This window comes from Ruditapes philippinarum, unplaced genomic scaffold (genome assembly GCF_026571515.1).
Source record: "Ruditapes philippinarum isolate M1 unplaced genomic scaffold, ASM2657151v2 ctg3901_1_1_1_1, whole genome shotgun sequence".
Taxonomy (NCBI): domain Eukaryota; kingdom Metazoa; phylum Mollusca; class Bivalvia; order Venerida; family Veneridae; genus Ruditapes; species Ruditapes philippinarum.
The window spans coordinates 79,746-96,407 of NW_026863972.1; the positions used below are offsets into that span (position 1 = coordinate 79,746).

Below are 16,662 nucleotides of genomic sequence, written 5' to 3' on the forward strand. Positions count from 1 at the left end.
TGTAGGTTAAAAATAGTTAAAAATGAAACTAGAATTCTAAACAAAATTTTTAATGCGCATATACTACTGTTAGATTTATATAAAATACTTAAGACAAAAAGAAATATAAAACGACTGAGGTAAGTCAATATTTTAGTTAATTACATAAACATATTGGTACGCTGTAAAGTTTTTCACTCAATAAGACTGTCATCACATTGTTGTGTGTGTTTTTCTTTCTTTTCGTTCTATTTTAATAGGAAAATTACACTTTTGATACAAAATTTTAACATAAATTAGTTAATTTTTCAACTTTATATGTGGTATTGTAAAGTTTGTTTGATTTCCATATAGAGAGTTTGTTGTAGATTAATACGGGATCATATACTTTTATAGATTTTAGTGAATTTAAAACATTTTTTTTATTGTTCTAGACAAATAAAAAACTATTAAGAAGTGCATATTGTTTGATATCGTGATCTTCAATTTTAGTAATTTTCTTTAGATAGCTTTATTGACAGAAAGGTAAATATATGTTACAGTTTATGTGTTATTTTTCCAATTTGAAAAGTACTCCAATCTGTAGTCGACCTTTACAGAAAAATGTAATAGTAAAACCATAAAACAATTATTTTATGATAATATGCGTATATTAATATGTTCACATTTGTAAATTAGATTAATACATGAAGCCCTCAAAAGGTGCTTAACTCTGTAACTCACGTTTCTAAAGTTTATACATTATTTATTTTTGTTTGATTGTGTTCGATTATGTGAAACTATAAGTTTGTAGACACACTCTCGAACCAACCTGCACTGAGTAATGAGTGTAAAATTTCTTCCTCAATGAAGTAACGGCTTGGCCCTTATAAAGTATAAACCCATGCGGTTAGTGATCTACTAACCACTTGGCATTGACAGCACTATACTATAGCTTTTTAAATGACTGTTCTTGTATACTTATCAAATCGTATCAGTGTGCATTTCTATATAGATTTATATGTAGATAAATAGTATCCCTATCGTGCAGAAATGTTATAAATAAATATTGTTACATATAGATTACTATTCTATTCATAAAATTTTATAGCATACACAAAAAAGATAAATAAATTCAGAAATGAGGGTATTTTATACAGATTTGTTAAATGTATATATGACTGATGCTTATTATTATTATTATTATTATTATTATTATTATTATTATTTTATAATGGGAAAGGTAAAACGCAATTTCTGGTCTATTTATAATAATGATTTAAATAAGAGTGTAGGTTAAATATAGTTAAAAATGAAACTAGAATTCTAAACAAAATTTCTAATGCGCATATACTACTGTTAGATTTATATAAAATACTTAAGACAAAAAGAAATATAAAACGACTGAGGTAAGTCAATATTTTAGCTAATTACATAAACATATTGGTACGCTGTAAAGTTTTTCACTCAATAAGACTGCCATCACATTATTGTGTGTGTTTTTCTTTCTTTTCGTTCTATTTTAATAGGAAAATTGCACTTTCGATACAAAATTTAACATAAATCAGTTAAAAATTATTTTTCAACTTTATATGTGGTATTGTAAAGTTTGTTTGATTTCCATATTGAGAGTTTGTTGTAGATTAATACGGGATCATATACTTTTATAGATTTTAGTGAATTTAAAACATTTTTTTAATTGTTCTAGACAAATAAAAAACTATTAAGAAGTGCATATTGTTTGATATCGTGATCTTCAATTTTAGTAATTTACTTAAGATAGCTTTATTGACAGAAAGGTAAATATATGTTACAGTTTATGTGTTATTTTTCCCATTTGAAAAGTACTCCAATCAGTAGTCGAATTTTACAGATAAATGTAATAGTAATACTATAAAACAATTATTTTATGATAATATGCGTATATTAATATGTTCACATTTGTAAATTATTCAAGGTTACGTTCATTAAACAACAATGTCAGTACATGATCGACAACATGCGGGAAGCGATGGGGAAATCAATCTGAGCGTTGAAAACAGGAAACTACTTACTGAAATAGAGAATCTTTGTAGTAACACAAGGAGAAAAGTAGAAAATGTGTTGTTAATAGGAAAAGTTGGTGCTGGCAAGAGTTCTCTAATCAATTCTGTCAGGAAAGCATTGACCGGTCAATACATTCCAAAAGCTCCAGCTGGAAAAGGGTCGTCTTCGTCGAAGACTAAAGCTTTAGAAAGGTATACAAATTTAAAATACAAAATCAATAACATATAAATATTTTTTGAATTTGTTAATTAATTCTTGTCAAATATAAATATTCTCCTTTGCTCAAGATGGTATTCATATTTTCTTCTTATCGTATTTGTATGGCAGGTTTGAAAGATGTGGTGTAGAAGAGGATGACTTAATACATGACAGAGACCGGTACATGAAAATATCTCACGTGCCGACGATATTTGATTTCCCTGGATTAGGTGATACAGAATTCGAAGGTTTAGAAGAAATACTTGATCTGATAATCAAAGGTAGGAAAATTATCTGAGTTCCGAAATGAAAATATGTACTTATTTTCCATTTCCATATGATATCGTTTTTTAAATATAATTGTACTTTTTGGCGTATTTGAATTAGAATCGTATATTTAGGAGGAAGGAAAGGAGCTGAGACTGAAAAAAAAAATAGAAGCGATTCTTTAAATGCCACATGAGAAATTTTCCGGCGTTATGTTGTAAAAAATATGAAGGACCAAATTTATATTGCAAACATTAAAACTAAACACTCATTTCACACACTCAGTTGTTATATCGAACTTCTAGTAAGTGTGTGAGTAAGTTGCCAAAACACCACGACCTTCATCTTAGTATTTTTATATTTTTTAAGTTGTTCAAGATATCATTGGTTTCAATACCTTTTTTTTGAGGATTGAATAATGCTAAACCGAAGTTTTTGATAGCAACATATACGTTGTACTTTCTTTTACATGTTACAAATAGACTCTATAAAACCGTGTCTGCGATATTTTACACTATGTATACTGTTGTTGTCACTGCTCTCAAGTAATGTCCTTTTTTAAGAATTTTGATTTCATTTTATCAATACAAAAATACCATCTTATAAAGATCATTCAAGTTGAGTCAAAGCGACTTTGGTTTATACAGCATTTATTTTAGTTCGATTGTGTATAAAAGACACATTTTCGAATCCTTTCTTGGAATCAAACAGTACTGAACAATGAGTGTTAAGTTTCTTACCCAAGGCAACAACGACTTGCCCCTGACAGGGTTTGAATTTTTATGGCTAGCGACCATAAGATTACTAGGCCGACGCGTTAGCCATTCCGCCATGCCGCCACTAGCGAATTTGGTAAAAGTTAATGTCACTGACCAACTCTATAAGGAAGGAAGTGATTGATTAAAAAGATACTGTTATTTTAAATGCATGCATTTATGATTCGTTCATTGCATACATGAACTGACAAAAATGATTTATAAGACTATATATATAGGGAAATCAAAAGGCATTGATACATTTTATCATGCAAGTAAATAATTACAGAAATTATGTATATTATAGCTCAAAATGGCTCTATATTTTGAATGATGGCGAGATAAGACGAACAGAATTGTGATTGGTTATTGGCCGATGCTAAAATATATCGAATTCAGCGAAAAGAAGAATTTTGTATCAATAACTAAATATATGAGACATTAAAAGATTATTATTTTATTCTTATATAAAATGCTCTGTTTGCATGTGCGTCAAAATTATACGATCTAAGGTACGTAGTTGATTTGAAGTGTGGGATAAATAATAAGCTGCGGTCTCACTTACTCCCGGCAGAGCCCAGAAACACCGGTAAGTTACTGGAATGATTCGGGACGACCCGTGGTGAAATTATTGTTGCGGTCACACTTTATTTGGCAAAACTATAGTAATTTCAAACTTACCACCCAGGATGCGCTCCGGACCATCCATGCAGAGCCCATGTGAAGCTATGATTAATGCCGGTGCTTCCCCGGTCGTTCCCGGATGACGCCGGCAGAGCCCCTTTTGACAAAGGCAGAGCCCAGGACGATCCAGGCAGTGCCCCGGTAGAGCCCCGGTGGATTGTAAACGCGCAATAATGATAACGTTGATAATTTCCATTTAATATAATATTTATTGTTCCAGAACAGTATTTCATGATGATTTTCTGAATAATCCTGCATGACTGGACAGAAGAGAAATGGAAAAGGGTTTTAATACTAACAAGTGATATAATCGCAAATTGTCTTGGTTCTTTTGAAATGAACTTTGCTTTACCAGGGCCCTACTGGGATCAACTGTAGCTCGATCGTCATTCCCCGGGGCACTGCCAGCATTCTCCGGGGCTCTTCCGTATCTATACCGACTATATCATATCCCGGACCATTTGCCGGCAGAGCTACGCTGCTTCGCTGGTGTAGCCCGGGGCGTTCGCGGCCGAGGTAAGAATGAAGCCGGAAAAGCTGTACTTCCTGGATCAACCCTGACTTTTCCGGTGATATTAAATATTTTATTCAATCCGGGGTCGAATGCCGGATGTTCCTGGATCATCCCGGACGTTGCCGGCAGAGTTACGGATGTATTCCGGTTGTTCCTAGACGTAACCCAGTCGTTCTCGGATCATTCCGGACGTGTACCGGGGCTCTGTCGGGATGTAAGTGAGACTGCAGCTTGTGTTAATAAACATTTGCCAGTACTAACATTTAGATTTATACATGTATACTCTATGACATTACGAAGACAACAAAATAATGTTTCCTGGAGTGTAAACTACTTAGTTCAGTAGTATCTTTACCGCCTCATATTTTGATGTGCTCCACAGAGAAAAACCTAGAGAAAAGGCTATAAGTACGGAATACAATACTGCTATCGAAACAAACATAAATCAAAGGGCTACAACCTCTGTGGTATTTTCTGATCGAACTGTATATTTGTATGTATTTTCCTGTAAAAGTTATCTTACAGGGCAACGAGATGCATGCAGCGACTGCGTTTAAAACAGTTTAATGGCACGGAAGTGTCACATTGAGGTTCAAATTTTTTATTTAGTTCCGCCCATTGTTTTCTCGTTTAGGGCACACGCATTTTTTCACTTGGGGACCATATGCCGCTTTTCATGGAATGGCACTAGCGTATCACATTGAAGGTTCCATGATAACCGCCATATGAACACATCTGCAGATGTTTCAAAATTCTAAATTTTACCAGTTCATGTTAAATGTTGAATTCTGCTTAAGCCGGTGCTAGGGGGCGTGGACGGTAGTTTGTACTTGACAGTACCGTCCATGAACAGGCTCAATCAAACCGAGCCTGCAACATTTTCAATTTTGCCGCGTTGGGCTTTCTTTAGGGATTCTTATTTCACTCTATTTCATAACTTCTGATCCCCTTTCACAATTCAATTTTATTTAGTTCCGCCCATTGTTTTCTCGTTTAGGGCACACGCTTTTTATTACTGGGGGACCATACGCCGCTTTTCATGGAATGACACGGAAGTGTCACATTGAAGGTTCCATGATAACCGCCGTATGAACACATCTGCGGATGTTTCTAAATTCAAAATTTTACTATTTCATGTTTAAATGTTGAATTCTGCTGAAGCCAGTGCTAGGGGGGGGGGGTGGACGGTAACTTGCACTTTCCAGTACCGCCCATGAACAGGCTCAATCAAACCGACCCTACAACATTTTCAATTTTGTCGTGTTGGGCTTTCTTTAGGGATTCTGTATTTATCTATTTTATGGTCACATCCGTGTTGTTTGTGCCGTGCGGCGGCTGTAAAAAGTCTCCCCGTACATTTAATCAATGATGTTATATTTTCGATCCTTGAAGATCGTTCAGCACGACATTATTGTTGTGCTTGTAGTATTTTTAGTTTAAGTTTTTCGGCATTTTCTAGTTGGGTGGTTCCAATATTCCTACTTTAATATTGTTGAATCACCCTTAGGATATGTTGCCTGCTTTTTAAATTTGTCTTTTGACGTCTTATCTGTGATATGCAGGCTTAATAACCTCTGATCCCCTTTTGAAATTCAATTTTATTTAGTTCCGCCCATTGTTTTCTCGTTTAGGGCACACGCTTTTTATTACTTTGGGACCATACACCGCTTTTCAAGGAATGGCACGGAAGTGTCACATTGAAGGTTCCATGATAACCGCCGTATGAACACATCTGCGTGTGTTTCTAAATTCAAAATTTTACTATTTCATGTTTAAATGTTGAATTCTGCTTAAGCCGGTGCTAGGGGTAGTTGACGGTAACTTGCACTTTCCAGTACCGTCTACGAACAGGCTCAATCAAACCAAGCCTGCAACATTTTCAATTTTGTCGTGTTGGGCTTTCTTTAGGGATTCTGTATTTATCTATTATTTGATGCATATACGAAATTTTGCATGACTAGAGTTGCATAAAAAATCATTTATGTTCAATTTTTTTAATACAGCCACATTTTATCCTTGCATATCGTGGCTACTTCCTTACAAAAGACACTTCAAAAATAGATGCCTTGACTGGGATTTGAACCCCAGACCTCTCACACCCCAAACGAGCACGTTATCCCTGCACCACGGGGAGGTTATACTAAAAAAGCCTGAATAAAATCATATGATACTAAATTTAGAATATCCATTTCGGGTTTGTAATCCTTATTAATTTCGAGGTATTTTGTTCACGATAAACCTGTTGTTTAACACTGATGTAAATAGTTTAGCGAAAATCTTCTCGCCAAAACAGTCCGACATGTATATATTGCACAACTCACAGTCAGATTTATGTGTGTACTACGCTCTGCAGTATTCGGTCATTGATATCGCTAAAAGTAGCATGATATTCATCCGCGTACTTTGTAATTCTGCATTTATTGGTATTTCTATAAGCCAATGCTACTTATAAACTTTGAATGCGTTGTAATTTGTTGGATACTTGTAACAAAATAAAAATATTTCTTTCTTTTACACCGCAAGTTTTAATCTATTTTTGAGAACTACTTGTTGTTAGGTTTGTCGTGAAAATTCTGTGTCAGAGATTGACATTCGGAACTGTCTCGGTTATTATCTATAATAACCTCGGAAACAAGACGGATTGAAAGTAGTTCTACCACGTGGTTTCAGATGTTAACAGTAACAGAGATAATATAAAACGAATTTTTATATTTGACATCTAACGTCTGTTCCGGTATTCTTAAATTATGCTTGAAAATATGTCTGATTTTAAATATGCCAACACATGTTCAATTGTAAACAAATCCGACAAAATGTCAATAGGTTGGTTTTTTGTACTTTTGGTTTCTACAGCCATACTAATAAATATATAAAAAGTGTATTGTTTGCATTTGTACCTATTTTATTTTAGGTGGACTTTTAAACTTGTCAACAACTCCCAGCGTTACATTACTTTGTGTTTACATGTTTAGTTTCTCAGCGTAGGTTAAACCGAAATACCGCATCCGTTCCGTGTATTCATACTATTTTGTTCGAGGTCCTTATCCGAAGACTGACGGAAAGGGCCGAGTAGTTGCGATAGGGAGATTGAATGATAGCATTGAATTTCCTGATCTGCGATCAGAAAATACAAAAACCTAAACAGTTCACCTAAAATTTTTGCAGGCTCGGTTTGATTAAGTCTGTTTATGAACAGAAGTGTTAAGCAGAATCCACATTTTAAAATTTAAAAACATTTCAGGTGATGTGGCGCCATATACGAGTCTAAGATATTTGATAGAATCTCAAAACAAAACAAAGAATGACCATGAAAAAGAATGTGAATTAAAACAGCCTTACCCTAACAGTAAAATCTCTACAATTTTGTTTGTGCAAAGCTGCCGTGAATCAGCACCAAAGAATTTGATTTCGTGTCTTCAGAAAGTCCTCGACAAATCTGGCCCCGACGGAAAACTCTTATGTAAGTTGGGTACATGTGATAATCTTTGTAATTAAGATTCCACAATCACATTTTATTTATTTTCATCGTCTATATTCTATCAGCTGAATGCATACCGATTGTAATGATATAAACATAGATATGCTGGTTTTTATACATGTAGATTATTTTGTTTATTATACAAACATGGACTTTTTCGCTGGTGAATATGATGTGATATTAACTTAAAAAATTAACGTTGACCGAGGTGATACATATCATATCTACTAGCTAAAAGTACATACATGTTTTTATTATATAATTTATTAAACGCTTGTATATGGCTAATCAAAACTGCCATTGAATACGACGGAAATCGACATTTCTTCAGCTAAGCAACAGGCACTTGAATTTTGCACGCGACAACTGCCTTACATTGGTCATTATTCCAAGTTATATTGAACTCCCTTTATGCACTTAGAAGCTTTGCTCCGGACAAGCCATTTTTAATGACCTCTTAGTGTGGCCTTGACCATTGACATAGAGACCTGGTTCATGCGCATGACACTGCTTTTCATAGTAGTAAACATTTCTATGAAGTTTCATTAAAATTCCTCAATGCGTGTAGGAGAAATGCTCCGCACAAAAATTGGACTCACCCGCCCGCCAGGGGGATAACTATAATACGACCCGTTTTTTCAAACAGTATTTAACTAAACCTTCAAAAATAACAAAGAGATATATTTCAACTTGAAATTAGTAAACACCTAACTGTAAACATATATGGACCAATCATGGTCAGTAATGTAATCTAGTAGTGGTACCTTGGAAATATTCTGAACGCACACAATTACAAAAAATATTATAAATACGTTAATAACATGTTCCGTCTTAAAATGTTACAATGAGAAAGAATAGGTCATATTATTTTTCCAGAATAGTATAAGGATATGTTTTGAACCAAACATTTATCATTTTCGGTTTGCAAACTTCAAATGGAGGCAAATATTGTATGTGTTTAATAAAATATGTTTTATTTTATTAAAATTGCCAAAATACTTGAATTGTAGCTTGCATCAATACAATCATACTAAGTTTGTAGCATTTAAGACGACTTTTATAGCAATCATTATTGATAAGGAAATTTCAATGAAATTACAGACACTGGAAAAGTACATGTAGTAATGACGAAGTTTGACCTGGTGAATCACCAGGACAATAGTGATGATGAAACCACCGAAATGATATCGGAAGATAACTATATGGATATAGAAAACGATATGGCTGATCTTTTCAATATCGATGGAAATCGACAAGACAACCTTACTAAATGGACAAGCTATTCAGATCGTTTGGACGCTGAGCGTGATAACCCAGCCGTAGACAACAGTGCTCTTAAATTGATTAAAATGATAATGACACATGGTACTCAGGCGGAACTCATGCCCGCGAAACCCATGCCGGCGAAACCTATGCCCGCGAAACCCATGCCGGCGAAAGATGATTCTTGTCAGATTTTGTGACTTATCATCTACAGAAGCTATTTAGTTTTTGTAAAGAAAGTAGGCTATTAATACTTGTTTTACAAGATGTATGTAGTCAGTTGAGCTCAAGAAGCCAGCATTTTAGAGTGCACGTTTGCAAAATGCAACAGCAAACTGATTGAAATATATAAGATTAACATGAAGATTGTTTCAAGCTTTTGATTGATTTAAAGGAAAATATTGCACATTGCTACGGTTGATTATGCCCTTGATTTTTTCGACTGATATAAAGCGTCACGTACATATACTGTTTGTTTACGGCTTCGTTTAACTGTGAAGAACAAACATAACTGCACAGTAACGATTCTTATAATTAACAAAACTTATTTGATCAAACAAATGCATATATTATTATGTGAATTTGATATGAACATATAGTTTTAATTTTGTGATTGTCATTCAAAGATAAACGATATTTTTAAATAAATGATTGTTCTTCCAAGATAAACACTGATACGTGTTTCTTAGATGCAAATGAAAATATTTTTATCCTATTATCGGAAGAATATGACATACCTGTGATAAACCTCAACTAAATACATGTATTGTAAAAAAGAACATAATATATTTATATGTAAGGGATTTTTGACTTTGCTTAGGGTCAATCCCGAATATGCATTGTATAGATAATCCCGTTAACATCGATTCATTCAGTACCTATATATTTGAATAAGCTGTATAGTAAGCGACATATTTTATGTACTCCTCACAAACAAAACTTTTTATTTGAAATATATAGATTTTGTCTTGGATATTTTTTACAAAATAAAACTAGAATCAATGGAATTACTTAACATTTGAATTGCCTTTTTTCAGTGTTATTTCTAATTTATATAGGTTTGCATTACTGTTGGTCTAAATAATTGCAGAGGATCATGAGTAGTTAGTAGTCTTACTTAATGGTTTGAAATAGATTGACGATCCTTGGCAGAAACACATAACGTGGCAGAATAATCTGAAGCAGGGTTAAGGCAGGCCATATTTCGCTTAGAGATGCATCGGTGATCAGTTATTGCTGACTAATGAGAGTAACTTTTCATTGACAGATATGTTAGCCGAGATTACAGATATCACTTAATGGAGTAACCATGTGCCTTCTTATGTATTCTATATGTATTTTATATGTATTTTATCAATAATGTTTTAATTCTTTTTGAACGCCTTACGAGTAATATACACTTATCAAACGGGGTAGTATTTAATGCAGATATTTCTGAATTCCAAATTTTACCATTTCTTGTTTAACTGTTGAATTCTGCTTATGCCGGTGCGAGGGGCCATGAAAGGTAGTTTGCACTTGACTGTACCGTCTATAACAGGCTCAATTGGACTTTCTCTATGGATTCTTATTTTCTCTATTTTACTGGCGATTACATGATATAAATGTACCCAAGATTTAAGAAAATGGGACCATCTCATTGGTTCTGTAATAAAGTACAATATATTTAACTGTACCAACCTAGATGCTTAGGATTTCTGTGACAACAACTATTTGCTAGGCTTTAAAATCTGTCCGCAGCCTTTTTGGCATTTTCCAAAATATTATTTCTTCAATGTTTATGTTTCTCTACAAAATAACTCAGAATCATTTTAGGGTTTCGGTTCGGGTTATGGGTTAGTGTTAAGGCTAGATGGTATTGGATTAAAATTTTTAAACATAGTTTTGCTGAAGAGATTGTAAAAGTGCTCCCTATTATTTCATTGACTTCAGAGTCCTGTCCTGTTTTTCTTTGGGGTCCTCCTAGGCTCTCTGCCGCTGGTAGGTAGATTTGTATTCAAAGTAGAAGGTAAAGAATAAGACACAAGTGTACAATCATGTAAATTGTGTGTTTAGTTATGTTCTAGTTATTCAAATGGTTTTAATTCTGACATGTGCCTACGTCAAGGAGAGATAACCGATCCCATTTTTATTCTCTTTATTTGTTACAAATTTTAAACTTTGTTACAAGACAATCCTGAAACATGTTTTTGGATTTCAGGCTTGTCTTTTAACCCACCCCTTACATACAATCAATGTTGTTATATTTTCATTCACAATTGATTGTTCGGCGTTCATTGTTCGTTGCCCCCCTTTTAAGTCCTGCCTATATTTCCAATTTATTATATAACCATTGTAAGAAATTCTCTTTGCGGGAATTAATTTTATTTTCACTGTCGTGTCAAATAAGAATATATTGTGGCTAATAATGAGATTTGACGCGCCTAAAACAGGTTTAAATTTCCTAGTGTTATAACAACAACTGACCAATCTAAGGCGGTACCCCTCTGTGTTTTTTTTCTCTCGCATGTTGCACGTATCTGCATTATTACTTGTTTTAAATTTTTGCATGATTTGTGATATCTACCTTACTAAATTGTCGTTAACGGTAGGTATTTGCTCACCCCAACCCATTTTTGAAACCCCTTTTCATGCTTATGGCCCTTGTCCTCTTAATTCCCATATGGGCCCGTTATAGTTTCTATTACTTTACACATTACGTGTCCGTCTCCTTTCGCCGCCCTTATGACCACGCCGGGGTTTTGGCTTGGCAACTTCTAGTTTTTCTGCTGTGGTAGCTCGAGTGTGTAGGGGCTGCGTCATTTGAACGTTGCCTTTGCCTTGTTGATCTTTATTGTCGTATTAACCTTTGATAGCGTTATTTAATTTTATTACTTTTTGCTGATGATGTGGCCGTCGTTGACAAGCCACCATGAGAATTTTAAAATAATCAAATTCTGATATACTGTGGGACTCATGGTATCACTAAAACGGAGGACTTCTTCCTGAATGGCTAAATCTTAAATGTTGTAAACGATTTTAATTTATTTATGTACGTTTTTGTTACTTTACTGTAACTTCACACTTAATCAGGAACATTAGATAAGAAAGCCTTAAAATATCTAAATGTTTTCTTAAAAACATTATGGTTTTCTTTCATTTAAAACCATAATATGATGACACTCATTTGATGCCTTTGTTGGCTCTATTGTAGGATATGGATAATTTGGGGTTATACAAGAACTAAGGAATTAAAAAGTTTGCAAACTTATTATATGTAATAACAAATAATTGTTTCCCTGCTGTATTACGAATAAGAAAAATCCGTTTTACAAGTCATGCAGTCTCGATGTGTCAGAATTATAAAATTGTGATGCCATTTGAAAAACTCAGTCAATTTCAATATAAATACAGTGTATTGATTGTGTAACTAAATGTAAAAGATTGTAAAAATGGTAGTCAAAAGTGAAAAAGTCCTTTTAAAGTAAAACAGGAATGGTTGCCACATTTAACATTCATTTTATATCTTTTGTTTAAAAATTATACAAATATTTGCATATAGATGCTCAGTTTTTAACAAAAAAAATTGTTTTTCTTGCAGAAAATAAAAAAGTGAATACCGCTTTAGCATTAATAATGTATGATAAAGCATATAGGATAATTCATATTATGCATGCAATATGTACTTTTTAACAACAACTATAACATTCCTCTTGAAGATGGATATTGTTAGCGCTGTAACATTTAAGATTTAGAGAAGGAGTATTATTTTTCTTATTTATATTTTCAAAGGTGATTATTGTAACAGACCATTTAAGAATTGAATTACTTTGTATTCATAATAGATGTATATTAATTAATGTAAGAAAATAAATAAAGGAACTTTGAAACTAAAATATTATATAAACCCTCAATTGTAGTTTGTCCTCATAGAAAATTTGTACCTTTTTATTATGAGCTTTATATTTATTGTAAACACCTTCAACCCACATAATTATTAAGTTTTGTTGTATATATATGTATTCGTTGTTTTTCAACAAGGTGATGTACATTTATATTTGTATGAAAAATAAACTAAATATTGGGAAAAATTTATAAAATTAAAAGTACAATAGATGTAATGGTTTTAATTGGATAGTTATAGAAATGATGACTTAACAAACATGTTTTAAACTTGCATCGGCCTGTTTTAATGCAATGAATACAATTTTGTTTTCTATTTGCTTCTTTTCTGAAATAAACCTGTGATATATTTGTGTCTTTGTGCTTATTTGTTTGTCAAGTATATATTGTCTCTGGTACTGAACGTTGATTGATAGACCTTTTATATAATACTGCCAGAAATAATCATCCTGATTACAAATTTAATAAAAGAAGAAGATACGAACCCTGAACATAACTTGCATGGAAGCCATGTTCTGAGCAAAACGATCATAATTAAAGAGGATATAAATGTCAAAGGATTTGAAAATATACAGCCTGACCGTAACTCTAACCCGGGAAGCTAAAAATACCTTACCATGGCTCTTACGTCTCAGCTGTCAACTTTCACATTTCTTCCCTTGATAAGTTTACAGTCAAATACCAGGACATTAAGTATATGTTAGTGTTCATAGTCTTCTATAGAAATAAGAAACTTTGACGGGGCGATAGCGACCGGAGAATGTTTCTTATTTCTGTAGAACAGCTACGGACGAATACTAACATACTTAGTGTCAAACTTTATTTGGCTTCATTAATATCTACTTTATTACCTTACTACCAGTCCACTTTATTAATCAATTACCTGAATGATGGGTTTAAATTTGACCTTATAAATATGCATGATTTACGTCACTAAGACGCATGTACTTCTTGTGTTTCAGTTGGGAAATATGAAGGACGGCATATGGCTGATTGCTCGTTATTGAAACATTCTTTTTCGGAAAACATTTTTGATGAGTTGGATCATTGTGACCTAAAATGATTTATACACTTTAATGAGTTGGACAACTGATACTCAGTAGCTAATATCTTATATGATTTAAACATGTATCCACTAAATATCACGTGTACGTGTTAACGCGAGGTCACGTCATTTATTTTTCAAAAACATAATGTATACTTCCACTTTCTGTCTACTGAAAAGAGTAAATAGACAAACGTGATTTCCTCTTAGTTACATTCGAAATAAAGAATATTAAATTGACATTTAGTATTGGGTTTTACTTTAACACATGCAGTATCTTTTTCGCAAAGATGTCGATTTTAATCTGAACTACATGTATATCCTTTATCAATAAATGCAAAAATAATGTAGATTGACCTTTTGACGTCATTCTTACTTAATTAATATTCAAATGCGGCCCCCGAAAGCGCATGTGCAAATTTTTGCAAATAACTATTTTCACATGAAGCACTTTGAAAAATAGAAGGCGACTATGAACAGAGTTTGATATAGTATCGACTTTTGTTCTTCTATGAAAATTAACACTTATTATTTTGCAAATGATGAACTGCCCTAAAATATATTTATATTTTGAATAAGTGGGGTTGGAAAAAGTGCTCTAATCAATACAATATACAAATTGTTAACAGGAAAATATTTTGAAATAGCTGAAACTGGACGCGGTGAAAAGCAAACGTTAACCAGTAAGTTAAAGGTAAGTGTTTAATTGTATGAGGGATATGCAGATAAACTGGAACATTATTAATGTACATTTTTATATTGGAATCTTATTAACTGTTACAAAGACGTCCTTGATGTTTTATCTACTTACAACAACAATATATACAAAGTATATGGTAGTGTTCATCCGTGCTGTTCTTCAGCAATTAGAAACTCCGACGGGAGCGATAGCGACAGGAGAATGTTTCTAATTTCTGTAGAACAGCAACGGATGAATACTAACATATTAGTGTCAAACTTTATTTGGTCTCATGACCACTCACTGTATTACGTCACTATGCCGTTCTATGAAGAACTATAACAAATAGAAGTCGACTATGCATGGAATACGATAAAGTATCGACTTTTGTTCTTCTTTGAAAATTAACGCACATAATGTTTAAGAAATACAGCGTTTTCATTGGATGACAAATAGAGTTGAACACTAAATATATTATATCCTACTTTTTTCAGGTACAAAAACTGTGGAGTTAAGGAAAACAGGATAGTTGACTCACCATAAAAAGATAGGATTGTTCGTATGATTCCAAAGTTTCCAAATGTGATGGATTTTTCAGGCTTTGAAATGTAAAAAATACAAACAATCTAAGTGACATAATCGAACTTATCTTAGGAGGTAAATAGCTATTGCAAACGAACATCAAAATATCTTGATAATTGATATCATTTAAATACATGTAAGATAATGAAGCAACTCAAAGATATTGAAATGTAAGAAATGTAAGAAATGTAAGAAGCATTCTTAAACAGTATAACTGACAATTCTTAAGGCATGCGTACAATATACACATACTTCTAGCACTGACAGATCATTAGGCATGCGTCAATGCAGTGTCATTTAACATAAATGTTTTATATCATAATAGTTGGGTTTCTTTTCTACGAAACATCCCTCCAGTTATGACAATAGAAGCTTTGAAAGAAATCCAGAACGATTATTGAGTGAAAGGTCTTTAAGTAAGATTCAAAATACCAAATCCGTCGTGGAAAGTCGATAGAATAATTGTGACATAGGGTTGTACAGACGAAAATGCGACTAGAAGAATTGAAGAAGGTTTTGAACAGGATCAATCAAACCGAGCCTGCAACATTTTCAATGTTATCGTGTTGGGCTTTCTGTAGGGATTTTGTTTTACTCTATTTTTGGTTTATACGACTCGGATACTTGTAAAAAGAAATGTAAGAACATTTCTATCGCACATAAATAACACATATCAAAAATGCATGTATTTCTATTTTAAAAGTTATAATAGTAAAAAACGAATAGTATCTATCATAATACATTGAAATTGGTGTACATGACTGTGTATTAAGGTATTTTATAATAAAAGTATAGTACATAAATCGTTAAATCTGCAATGCTTACTTCTGTAGTACCGTATGGTACTGGTTACGGGAGTTGACGGAAGTTTACGGACCAACCGGAACTAGTCTGACAGTTGGGCGCCATATTGTTGTAATATATACTCAGAAGAATTAGGCAATTCCTAGCTTGGCTACGATCTCGACGTGGAAGGTAAGTCAATTGTTTGTATTGTCAATCCCTCTATAATCAATAGCGACAGTTCTATATTGGTGGCAGCGCTAATTTTTACGAATTCCGTTCCGAAAGATAGACGCTACCAAAGGTCCATAATTTTACTGATTGTGTACGAATTTGCCCTCAAATTCTGCACTCATAGAACGAAGTCTACCTGAATTCTTGGTTTTGTTCATAGTGGGCCAATCTGCTTAAACGATTTAAACCAGAATTTCTACGTAAATAATCGTAGTTTAGCGGTAATTTGCCATCAAATTCCGCTTAGGTTAGACGTTGCCTGAAAGGACCAAATTCTTTGGAATTTGTTTATTT

At 33.2% G+C, this 16,662-nt stretch overlaps 1 protein-coding gene across 1 annotated transcript; it reads left to right on the forward strand.

Moving 5' to 3' along the window:
• The first annotated feature begins 1,281 nt into the window (after positions 1 to 1,281).
• LOC132723977 (uncharacterized) lies at positions 1,282 to 13,383 on the forward strand. Its single transcript, XM_060708777.1, has 5 exons — positions 1,282 to 1,367; positions 1,916 to 2,195; positions 2,332 to 2,483; positions 7,664 to 7,882; positions 9,002 to 13,383. Exons 2-5 carry the CDS (start codon positions 1,936 to 1,938, stop codon positions 9,361 to 9,363), a joined length of 993 nt encoding a protein of 330 aa, XP_060564760.1. The 5' UTR covers positions 1,282 to 1,367; positions 1,916 to 1,935; the 3' UTR covers positions 9,364 to 13,383.
• The last annotated feature ends 3,279 nt before the right edge of the window (positions 13,384 to 16,662 follow it).

Bases quoted from the DNA above. Each gene is read 5' to 3' on its own strand.
- LOC132723977 (XM_060708777.1), top strand. From the start codon at position 1,936: ATGTCAGTACATGATCGACAACATGCGGGAAGCGATGGGGAAATCAAT. The intron at 2,484-7,663 runs GTAGGAAAATTA...AAAACATTTCAG, and splicing joins ACTTGATCTGATAATCAAAG to GTGATGTGGCGCCATATACG. The intron at 7,883-9,001 runs GTAAGTTGGGTA...ATGAAATTACAG, and splicing joins CCCCGACGGAAAACTCTTAT to ACACTGGAAAAGTACATGTA.